Genomic DNA, 12,745 nt, shown 5'->3' on the forward strand with positions numbered 1-12,745 from the left:
TTCAGAAATTATTACCACAAATAATGATTAATTCGCTACTGCAATCTTCACAAATAAAATATCGGAATTGAGAAAAATAATGCACACATAAAAATTTGACACCAGTATTTTTGGACAATATTCCATGGAAAAACCCCAACGTGGGGAAAACCAATTCAACAAATGAGGGTTTAATTATTAATCTTCAACAATTTGAGAAATACAACTGCTTGCCTCTCACTGGCAAAGCTCTGACAAATGATTATTTCCAGAGGCAAAATAATCTGGAAACACAAGTTTCTTCTGCAAAATAATTTCGGCCTCCCTTAGTTTATTAACACCTCCTCTCGGCAACTTGCATTGGTGACTTGAAATGCGGACTGGCTCCTTTGGAAAATTCGCTCAGCCTCTGGGAAAATGCCCCTGCAAGTAAAACTGCCTCCAACACTTCTCTTGACCCACTTTCTTTGCTTCCGGGTGATAGATCTGGTACTGACACACTGAAACGAGCTCTTTTCTGTCACTTAGACTGGCTATCTAGCTACTTACACTACTGAATTTGGCCTCCTCTTGTTGAGAAATCTAGGGAAGGAAACAATTAGGGTTTCTTAATTGATTTCTCATTAAACTTGACACTTTCTTATGACATTATATTAGTGCTTCTTCATTATTATGTTGTTCAATTTATCATCAAGACAAATGCCAACAGGAAGATGACAATGCACATAAAAGAAAACCAAAGATAGGCTCCAAGTTAGGGCAAAACCCCACATGGGGAAAACCTAGAAAGTCTTCCTTATAGAATCAATTGAATGAAGACTTCCAAGACCTTGACCCAAGGCCAACCACCCAAAAGATAAGCTAGCCAAGCCGCAACGCAATTTCTGCAAAGTCAGATATGAGGAAACCTTAGTCTTCTCCAATAAACTCGCACGTGTGAGCTGTAGAGATGTCAAAACACGAAAAATTTCGTCCCTCATGTTCTTCGCTGCCCTTTTGGGTACTTCATTCCTCTTTCTTGCTCTTCATCAGATCAGAAAAACTTGATGCTTGTGTGTCTTCTCAATGAGGTCAAACTCTTCTTTTTATAGGCTTCTTGAGGGTGGATTAGGCCTCTTCTAGGCCGACATGAAGGGGCTGGCCGACTTATCTTTTGGTGGCTTCTAGACTTAACTTTGTACATAAAATATATTTCTTTCTTTTGATACTTGAGCCACACAAGGGCTATTACATCATGACTTGACTCTTTGACTTTGCACAAGACCCTAGAGCAGACAATGGGTGCTTGACCTAGGACAATAAACCAATGGGCAAGAAACCCATTTATAATAAATAATTTTTCTTTTACAAGATAAATATTTTCTTTTTTTCTTTTTTCTTTTCACAAGTGCAATGATTACATGACATCATTACAATTATGAAGACCGACACTAGTTACATCTTCAACACCTCTTCTATAGGTAAACTTGACCTCCTTTCTACTATTTGGAAACTAGAAATCATTGTGGAAATCTCCTCTGGAAATCTTCTCCGAAATTCTTTGTTGAAACCTTTCTTTTGGTGTCCCTCTTTGCTTCAGCTGTGCCCTTGCTAATCACTATAGCTGGGTAAGTCGAATTGCTTGAATGATCTCCAATGTTCCATCGACTTGCTCTTATAATCTCTAGTTGAGCAACCAATGGCTACGATCTTATGACAATCGATGGCTAAGATCATCTTGACCCCATCAAGTGACTTTTCCATAAGTACCTAGAGCAAAATCGATTTTCCTCAATTAATCTGATTTAATTAACCAATTTTCCTAAGACTTAGGGAAATAATTAATAATTGGCTAAATAGTCTAATTGAGGTGTTTCTTGCGAAACCTTTTCTAGGCATTGGAGAAAATGTGTTCCTTACCCTCATAGACACCATAGAGACTAGAACACTTGTCTGCTGCTACCAAAAACTAACATGGTTATATATTAACTTGGGGATGCTCCTAGCCATATCAATCACCTTCTTGATGAAGAAGCGTTTCCCCATATTCTCAGGCATCAAATTGATACAATGTGTAGTGCATGGAGTGCATAACAATGAGCAGTGCTTGTCCATAAGCATCCTATTAGCAGCCACATAATTAGCTGTATTATCTGTTATGATTTGCACCAGATTTTGCAGACTAATCTCCTAGAGGAACCCATCCAACAACTCATATATCAATGCTGCATCTTTTATATGTTCTGATGCATCCATCGATTTAATAAACATGGTACTTATAGGACAATGTGCCTAGAAATTTAAAAGGGTCCTACCCTTCCTATCTATTCAACCATCAAACATCACTGTCCATCTAGTGACCTCCCATGATTGCTTCAACTCTACTAATCTAGAGTTGATGTCCTCCTTTTCTGCTTGAAGGATTGCCCCCTGCAACTCCTCATATGTAGTGCTTTTGTACTCTGGTCCCACAACATCAATAACATCACACCTTGGCTGCAAAAATGGATTTTTTTTGGTGATGTTGAGAGGTAAGTCACTCTAGAAAGACACTTCCCCATAATCCTGTTTGCTTCTTGTTTCTTTGTTTTTTCATCACTGACTTGATTGAAGGATATGCTCTAACTTTGGTTTGTGGAACAAAATATGATGACTTCTCAGTAGGTGAAGCTGTGGAGCCCCTCCAACTACCCTCAGGCTCAGTCTCAAAGGTAGATAGCCTTGAATATCTGCCTGCATGTTCGGCCTTGTTTGCAACTGCCTCTTCTCTCTTTTTGCCCTTCGCATAAAATGCATCATAAGCAGCTCTCAGAACCTCTAGGCTAGATTTAGGACAAAGCCCAACATCATGTCTGGGGATTTTTGCCAGATGGTATTTCTTTCGATAAATTCCTCCTGTCATATGCAGCCCACACGATTTCCAATTCACTGTTTGCCAGTTTGTCCCATTTTCAGGTTCCCCATACTGCCAAAATGGGTCCAAGAGCTTTGGCATATTTGCAGTGGAATTTAATGGACAGCTTCAAATTTCAATCAGGGCACCAAAAACACAAAAAAATGGCATTAAACCCCTGATACACAAAAAATAACAGCCTCCTCATTTGAAAAATTATTTTTTAAGAAATTTAAATTAGCTTATTTGCAATGAAAATGACATTAAGAGGGTGCATAAAAAAGTTAAAAACATAAAGCAAGCTTTCTGTCCAAATATGGAAAAAACCCCTTGCATTGGTTCAACTTCACAGGCATGAAAATCATAGCAAATGACACAAAAAAAAGAAGGAAAATGTTGGTAGGTAAGGGGCAAGCAGGCATATACCTAAATGTATGGAAAAAATGATTAACATGGGGGTATTTAAGAGCATACCTATGGATGGAAGAAGAAAAGTCTGTCTGGCTGATTTGGCAAATGATCTGGAACCTTTAATCCACAAAAAAAAAAAACTTTGTTGGTGATGATAATGGTTGTTTGGCCGTCAATCCCTCCTTGAAAATCACCACAAGCTCTTCTCCTTCCTTCTCCAACAGCGAAAAAAGAAAAATGACAAGTAAAAACCCATATCTTGCTTTCAAACCCCACGGCTGTGCCTTCCTGGTGATTTTTATGGTCATGATGACTTTTTCGAAAGAATCGTGATTTTTTCAAAAGTGAAAAAATCACCATATTTACTAGCCGAAAAATTGGGGTTTGGGAAATCAGTGATTTTGAAAATCGTGATTTTTCGCTGGTTTTAACAACACTGGTAATAATTATTCTCCACAAGTAGCAATGATACAAATGAGTTGTAATTTGTAGGTGGTAAACTGGATAATGGGTTTTATCACCTCTATCTCATTTGCTATCTGATAAATGGCTCGGTTACAAAGTTTTTACTCCTTCGAGAGGGTTGAGGCAGGGATACCCATTATTTGCTGTCTTGTTCCTTCTGGTTGCAAAAAGCTTGAGCAGAGCATTACTAGAAGCAAGGAGATCAGAGACAATCAAAGGGATAAAGACAGGTAGATCCACTGCATTGACACGTTTATTTTTGTTGATGACGTATAGCTGTTTACTGATCTCTAAGGGATGCCCAACAGACTAAAAGAGGTCTCAGACACCGATTGTATTGCTACAAGAAAGGAGGTGAATATGCTAAAATCTACAAGTTTCTTCAATAGATTAAGGGAGGAATGAGAAAGATTGATTCAACAGGATTTTTTATTCTAAAAGATAGATTTACAGACAGGGATTAAATACTTGGGCTTTTTATTGAAACCAAATAGAAATCGGATGAAAGATTGGATCTAGCTTGGAAGTAAAATAGACAAAAGGGTGAGCATGTGGTGCAATACATTGGGATCCCTGGGAGCGAGATTACCTCTGGTTAGATCAGCACTTGAAGCAATCCCTGTTTATTGGCATACTCTGGCTTATATTTTAGGAGTACTTGAAAAAAGCAGGAGAGTTCTCAAAGTCTTATGGATTGGAAGTAAGGAAAAGGATGGTATACTATGGGTCAAATGGTCTCATTTGTCAAAACCGACAGAAGAAGATGGATGTGGTGTAAAGTATTTCTGTTTCTTTGGGAAAGCATTAGTTGTAAAATGTGTTTGAAGACTAATCTTTGAGGAAAATTTGTGGAAACAAGACATTTGTTAAAAGTAAATCGACTAAACAAAATAATCAACATCATTCTCAAATTTTGATGAACTTTGGATCTGGACATCTTTTTTGACTTTGGTATTTCATACTCTCTGTTTTGGATTGGTACCATCTATACATACTTATCTTGGCTTTTGTTTCTGATTGGAGATATTCCGTCTTTTAAATAATAATACTGTTTTGGACAGATTTTGGGCTTTTCACCTCTGGAGTTTCCTGAATGGTGTCTGAAAAAGATGAAAGTTGAAACTATCAGATAAATTTTGAAACTGTAAATGTTGAAATTAGAAATAGTATTTTATTTTTCCTGTTAATTTATGTTTTCTAAATCTAGAGGCAAATCAATTGGTGATTATGCTACACTGTTTATTGGGGCATCTTTCCTTATTATCTGAATAACACTGAGTAATGTATCATTGTATCTTTCTAGATGTGAGATTATTTTACATTTCACATGCTAAGACTTGCAACTGCTAATGTGTTGATGTTACATCTGAACAGATTATGACCTTCAATATTTCTTTGGTTGTTCATGGGACTGTCGCTGAGAATGATGGCGTGACTGTAAGAGCAGCACTGTAGGACTCATTTAAATGTTATTGATAGTATTAGCTGAGACCAAAGGATGCATTTAATAACTAAGTTATGCAGAAATTGCTCAATGCTGTTTTGGATTTTCTTGTGTCCATTACGAAGGGCGATAAAGGATCATGACAAGCTATTTTTTCAGGTGGAAGTCGATCCATACAAAGCTGCAAAAAATATGGGAATATTTAAGATAATAGAGAGTCCGTTGGACATAACAACGACAACAATTATCAAAAGAATTGTAGCTAATCATGAAGCTTATCAGGTTTCGCTCTCTCCCTTTTGTCTATATATGATTTTCTACATTTGAATGTTTACATCTGTCCTTTGGTTTATCTGTTAACCTGCTGAAGGTATGTTTGTTTCCATATCAGAAGGGTGGAATTTGAATTATTAAAGTGAAACTCTCCTTTTTGGCATGTGCACATTATTGCATGGTAAAAAACAATTGTCTTAACAATGTTTTGGTTGAAGTTTATACTGTAATAATGTGTTTTATAAACTATATTTGAAAGCTTTTCAGAGACTTTAACTTTTATTTGCCATATAGGCTGTCATGATGATATATTAGAGATAACATTTAATTAATATGCCCCCATAAAAGATATTCTTCTTTCTTCAGTTTCATGAAGAGACCACCTGTAAATTTACTGTGAATAACGTGAAGACAGACATGCAAAAAGGAAATATGAAATCCAGCCTAGGCCAGGCCCCATTATTAATGGGGATTTCTTTCCCTCTTTTAAACAAATAGCATTTTAATAGAGCAGAGTACTCAAAAGTTGCCTATGGTTTTATTGCAAGGATGTAGTAATGAGTTTTATAAATTTATTTGGGATCTTCTCAGAGATTTCAACTTTTATTCGCTATATAGGCTGTCGAGATGATAGATTTATTTTTAGAGATAACGTTTAAATAAAATGCCTCCATAAAATATGTTCTTCTTTCTTCAGTTTCATGAAGAGACCACCTATAAATTTACTATGAATAACGTGAAGACAGACATGCAAAAAGGAAATATGAAATCCAGCCTATGCCAGGACCCATTATTAATGGTGATTTCTTTCCCTCTTTTAAACAAATAAAATTTTAGTAGAGAAGAGTACCCCAGAGGTGCCTATGGTTTAATTGCAAGGATGGGAGCACCGAAGGGCAGCTCGGTAGAGGTTTTATGGCTTGTAATATACTCCTAAGAATTTTCTATAATCCCCTGACTATATGAAATTTTATTTTTTACTCTGAACCATATGGGTTTAGTTACTATAATTTAGTTTTAGTAGATTAATATGGATCTATAATTTTCCTCTTTAGAATCTTATATTTAGTTGTGAATGTTTACTCTTAGAATATCTTGAATATGTATTGTGTCATTTTATCCCAGTCAATTGTATTTGTGACATGCCATGGCTCTCCCTAATTTTCCTTGTTGCCAAATATGTTGGTCAATGATCCACTTTATTTTCATTGTTCCTGGTTGCAACTGTAAAGAGTAGTAGTCCTAATCACTTTGTAGGTCAGTTATTGGAATCTAAAGGTACTGCACTGAATTGGATAATAGCGCAGAAAACTGGTGCCCACTGTACAACTTATTGCTCCATATGCTGGGAAGGTGAATAAAATTAATCTAGAATGTCTGTTCAAAACTCGTGGTATTTTCCATTTTCCTACAGTAAGTTATACGAGTGATAGGCCATGATGCCTCAAAATCTAGCAGGCCTTGAGAGAAGCCTCACAAGGCAAGAGCCAGACCAAGATGCAACAATGAGGTGGATTGCCATTGTCACCTCAGCATTTCTCCTCCTGCTCTTTAGTGCAATTTCATCACATGGTAGGCTTCCCAATCTTCACCTAAAGGATAGGCAAGGTACTTCATGAATGGACAAAAGGCACAATTCTCAATGTATAGGAACAATGCACCATGAACAAAGCCTTAGAAAGGCACATTATTGAAGAATGTAAAAGAATGTCGAATCAATTAATTCAGAGTGAGCAAGAAGCTCAATGATAATACAGAGATATTTACAATAATAGAAACATCAAGTTTCTATGTAGAATATGGAAACACTCAGTTTCATCTAAGAAACTGCTTAAACGAATAAAAATAGCAATAGCTAAAAGAATGAGTATTAAATACTAAATAGGAATAGGAATATTCTAATACCCTCCCTTAATACTCAATCTATTTACAACACCAATAGACCCTCTGAATTTTACAAATTTATCAGGACCAAGAGGCTTGGTGAAGATGTCGGCGGGCTGCTCTGTTGTGGGAACATATTGCAACTGAACTGAGCCGTCTTCAACAAGCTGGCGAATGTAGTGGCAATGAGTTTCCACATGCTTTGTTCTTTCATGAAAGACTGGATTTTTGGCAAGTTTGAGAACTCCCTGATTATCACAAAACAAAGAGGTAGGCCCGGTCTGGGAAACATGCATATCTGCAAGCATACGTCGAAGCCAAACTGCCTCACAGGATGCCTTAACTGCTCCCCGATACTCTGCTTCTGTTGAGGAGAGAGCCACTGCCTGTTGCTTCTTACTAGTCCAAGTAACAGCACCAGATCCTAGACTAAACACATACCCAGCTGTAGATTTACGGTCATCAACCGAACCGGCCCAGTCAGAGTCAGTGTAACCACTGAGAATAGGATTGGAACTGCGAGTATATAAGAGGCCATAATCAGAAGTACCACGCACATATCGTAGCACATGCTTTGCTGCTATCCAATGATCAGCTTTAGGAGCTGACATAAAGCGGGAGATATAGCTTACTGCAAAACTGATGTCAGGTCTGGTGGTAGTAAGATAGATGAGACTGCCCACTAGTTGCCTGAATAAAGTTTCATCCACAAGGGGAGAGGAGGACTGCGATGAAAGTTTGAGCCCTGGTTCCATAGGAGTCGTGGATGGTTTGCAATCCTGCATTTTGAACCTGTCCACAAGATTTTTTGCATACTTGGTCTGAGAGAGAAAAATATGATTTTCAATCTGCCAAACTTCAACCCCCAGACAGTAATGAAGAAGTCCCAAGTCTGTCATCTCAAAAGTTCTGCATAAATCTTGTTTGATCCCATGGATCAAATGTGCAGAGCTGCCAGTAATGATAAGGTCATCCACATAGACAACCACAAGCAAGATATCATCAGCAGTATGCTTGATATACAGGTTTGCATCAGATGGGCTCCGCTGAAAACCCTGATCTGTCAGGTACTGATCAATTTTCATGTACCAAGCCCGAGGAGCTTGCTTCAAGCCATAAATGGCTTTAGCTAATCGACACACTTTCTGTTCTTGACCAGCAACCTTGAATCCTGAAGGCTGCGTCATGTAGACTTCTTCTTGGAGATCACCATTTAGGAAAGCACTCTTTACATCCATCTGATGAACTTTCCAATTGAACTGAGCTGCTAGGGCAAGGACAAGCCTTATGGTACTCATCTTGGCTGGAGGAGCAAAAGTCTCTTCATAGTCGATGCCTTCCTTCTGTGAGAACCCTCGAGCCACAAGACGAGCTTTATACTTGTCTATGGTTCCATCAGCTTTGTATTTCACTTTATACACCCATTTGCAGCCTATGGGCTTTTTCCTTGCGGGAAGATCAGAAAGTGTCCATGTGTGATTCTTCTGAAGACTCTAAAATTCGGCTTCCATAGCCTGTTCCCACTCAGATGTACCCTTAGCCTCTGAATAGGTTTGAGGCTCAAAAATACTGTGAAGGTTAGCCATAAGAGCAAAATTGACTGTAGACTGTTGTTTGTTCTTATGTCTAGAAGTTCTACCTTCAAGAAGCTCATCATCCCGGAGATCACCAATGGTTTTAGCCCACCATTTAGGCCGAAGAGTAGAGGAACCAATATCAGGAGGAGATGAAGAAGACTCAATAGGAGCAGCAAGAGGAGGGTTATTTTCTGGAGGAAGCTCAGATAGAGTATTATCAAATACTGATGCTACATCATCCCTCCCATCAGGTGGACCGACCGGAAGAAGAACACTGTGAGGCTGATCCTCAGAACACTGCTTAGAAGAAGAAGACTGAAAAAATCCTCTGTCTTCATCAAATACTACATCCCAACTGAAGCTAAGACGACTGGTGGCTATATCTATCAGCCTATAGGCCTTGTGATGATCACTGTAACCTGTCATCATGAGTTTCTGGCTTTTGGAATCCAACTTAGAGCGCTTAGCAGGTGGAATCCAAACATATGCAACTGAGCCAAATACTTTGAGGTGACTGATCTTAGGCTTACGGCCAGACCAAACCTCTTCAGGAGTCTTCCCTTTAACAGCCTGAGTAGGTGATCGGTTAAGAAGATAAACAGCAGTAAATACTGCTTCAGCCCAGAATTTGTTTGGAACACTCCTGTGTTGTAACATGGAACGAGCCATTTCAACAACCGTGCGGTTGCGACGCTCGACAACACTGTTTTGCTGAGGAGTGTAAGGTGTGGTTAATTGACGTTTGATGCCATGAATATCACAGAAGTTGGCAAAAGCTGAGGAACAAAATTCCCCCCCATTGTCGGTCCTAAGGGTCATGATGTTACAACCAGATTCTTTTTCAACTAAGGTTTTAAACTTCTGAAAGGTAATAAGAGCATCAGATTTATTTTTTCGAAAATACACCCACATCTTTCTACTGAAATCATCTACAATAAGTAAAAAGTATTTGCAAGCAGTGATAGAAGCTGTATTCATAGGACCACAAATATCAGCATGAAGTAACTGAAGTACCTTAGATGCGCGCCAAGATTCTCCATCTTTGAATGAAGACCGATGTTGCTTTCCCGCTTGACAGGCGCTGCATACCCCCAACTGCTGAGTCTGAATATCAGGTAATCCTGACACAAGTCCCTCCCGAGAGAGCTGAGAGAGATACTGCATATTTAGATGCCCATATCGCTGATGCCATAGAGTGCTGATGGGAGAGACACGTGCTGCTAGAGCCACTTCTGGAGAGTCACCGGTGTCAAGTAGCCTGTATAGACCATGGTCCTCTAGGCCAACAACAACTGTTAGACTAGTCTCCCTGTCAATAATGGAGCACTTGTGTGCACTGAACACAACATCAAGCTGAGGAGAATTCCTCATAATCTGGCTGACAGATAGCAGATTAATTTCCATACCAGGAACATAGTATACATTCAGAAATATGAGTGTGCGCCTACCAGACTGAATTTGAACTGTACCTCTGCCAGCTACTGTGTACTTTTCACCTCCGCCAAATACCACGGAATCACTGAAAGGTGAGAAGTCAATAAACCAGTCACGCCTGTGAGAGAAATGGCGTGATGCACTAGAATCAATGTACCATGCAGAGGAAGGAACATGATCTGAAGACCTTTTAGCCATAAAGGTGTAAAAAGCAGAATCTGTCTGCTCGGAATGTTCTGCAACATTTGCTGTCTGATGTGGCCCTCCCTGTTTCTTCTGTTCAGAAGCAATCCTCTGTCGACAATCTTTCTTCATGTGACCGAACCTGTGACAGTAATTACACTGCATACTTTTCTTCCTAGCAGGATCAAAAGACTGAGAAGAGCCTTTCTGCTGAAATGACTGAGAGGACTGATATTTTGCAGCAAATGCATTTTCCGAGGACACTGATGAAGCACCATTACCAAACTGCTGTTTCCACCGATCCTGCTGCAAAAGTTTGGTACATAACTCTGGAAACTTCAGATCAACATTTGTGGTGGTAATGTTGAGTGTTTCTATGAAGTGTTCATAAGATTTCGGTAGACTTTTCAAAGTAATGACTACCATATCTTCTTCCTCCATGGTCCGACCAATGGCTTCGAGCTTATCTCGAATGTCTTTAATTTTGTTGAGATGTTCCTGTAAAGACATATGTTCGTCCATCATGATGGAGAACAACTGATTTTTGAGAAAAAAGGCTCTGCTTTTGTTAGATGTCTCGTGCAGTTCTTTCAACTGTTGCCAGATTTTGGCAGCTGTCTTGCCAGAAGGAATCTGTGGTAACTGATCATCAGCGACAGAGAGCTTGAGAAGCATAACAGCCTCTCGATTTCGATTATCAAATTTATCTTGATCGGTACCAACTGTACCGGGACGAAGCTCTTTGCCCAAAATGAGCTGATCAAGACGCCTGTATTAAAAAATGGTCAACATTCTTTGTTTCCAAATGTTATAGTTGCTGCCATTAAAGCGTTGATTTCCTTCTAACATCAGATTGGTGAGCGTGGCCATTTTCCCAAAGACAATACAGAAGTCTGACACACAAAAAAAATGTAGCTGCCTGCTTATCCTGGTGCAAATCAAAACAGACTTTGTTCTGCTAGACAGGTTTTTAAAAAAATATACCCAGCAAAAATATATCTCCACAGTCTAGAAAAGGTAGCAATAGAGCAGGTTCCACTGCTGTAGCTGTACCCTTCTTTCAGGTGATGCCTTTTCAAATGGAGGAGCCGCAAATAAATTCCAAGAAAATATCAAGATGACTGTATGAGACTGACACAGAACCTTAACAAATTCTGCCTTGAAAGAAATAGGCTTGAACAATGCACAAAAATTAACTCAGGTCTTTGCTAGATAAGAGTTTAGACAGTCCTGAATTTTTCACAAAAATGCTGTCTCAGGCTCGAATTCTCCACATTCTGTTCTAGGAAAGAATATGTGCAAATGTCAATCAACACCATGCCTCAGATCTGTATCAGTGCACCAGACCAAAACCATGACAAGAGGTTGCATGCATCTTTATAAAATTAAAGCTGATTTGAAGGGAAAAAAAATACGTAGACTAAAAAAGTGAAACCACGTGAGTCGTCCGCGATTGTATTTGCTGTCATATCAACGAAAATACTCGGTGGATGTTCGAGTCTTTCGGTCGGAGAATGCCGTCACGTGAGCCGTCGTTTTGATAAACCCACGCTGCCGTCGTTTTGTGGTTCCACTGTCGGAGAATGCCGTCGTCTCAAATTTTCACGTCTCTGCTACCAACTGTCGGAGAATGCCGTCGTCTCAAATTTTGACGTCTCTGCTACGATTGACCAATAGAAAATACGAGGGCCACAATGAGACCAGTGTCTGGAGCACGTCACTGAGAGGCAAACAGCCCCCCCAACCCAGCGACACAAGGCTTCAAACGACAAATAGATTGCTGCTCATAACACTACGATCCAGCTCCTGGGGTTCCGGGTTGTGATGCAAACTGGTGATGCTGCGTTGGAAATGTGAGGAAGATGCATTTCAACAGTAAAAAGTTAAAACAAATATGGCGGAGTCAGCCAGCCAGAGAACGAATCCCGCACCCACGAGACTTTCACCGCCACAAAGTGCTGTAGCGATTATCCAAATAGAATCGGTATACCAACAAGGGAATTTTGTTCTAAACCAGATCCAAGAGTTTCTTCAACTTTTAATTCCTCAGAAAAATGATAATGCAGGAGAAGAATCCATTTCTGTATTGAGATAGACGACTGTAAGCTTTTATCACAGTGAGCAAAGCCGAGGCTAAGACTCAGTGAAGGCTACCTGGCTTACAGAGGGCTCGACCTTAGAAATGAATGAAAGAAAGAACTCAAGAGATTAGAATGTAGAGAG

The 12,745-nt window shown here is 39.4% G+C and overlaps 1 protein-coding gene across 4 annotated transcripts in view; it reads left to right on the forward strand.

Annotated features, from left to right (window-relative positions):
- The window catches only part of LOC149159009 (ethanolamine-phosphate cytidylyltransferase-like), a 287,363-nt gene that overhangs the window by 208,524 nt on the left and 66,094 nt on the right, over positions 1-12,745 (forward strand). For 2 of the 4 annotated variants that reach the window (XR_016261739.1, XR_016261738.1), the window contains exons 7-8: positions 5,102-5,178; positions 5,331-5,453. Coding sequence is in view for 2 of the 4 variants with exons in the window: in XM_089436395.1 (XP_089292521.1) it covers positions 5,102-5,164; positions 5,331-5,453 (186 nt within the window). In the remaining 2 variants the exon portion in view is untranslated. The remainder of the gene's footprint in view (positions 1-5,101; positions 5,179-5,330; positions 5,454-12,745) is intronic. The other 2 variants (XM_089436395.1, XM_089436397.1) reach the window with 1 other exon arrangement.

The sequence above is a fragment of the Pinus tabuliformis genome, chromosome 5_2 (assembly GCF_031772625.1).
Source record: "Pinus tabuliformis cultivar Carrire ecotype Pingquan chromosome 5_2, CPIR1, whole genome shotgun sequence".
Lineage (NCBI taxonomy): Eukaryota > Viridiplantae > Streptophyta > Pinopsida > Pinales > Pinaceae > Pinus > Pinus tabuliformis.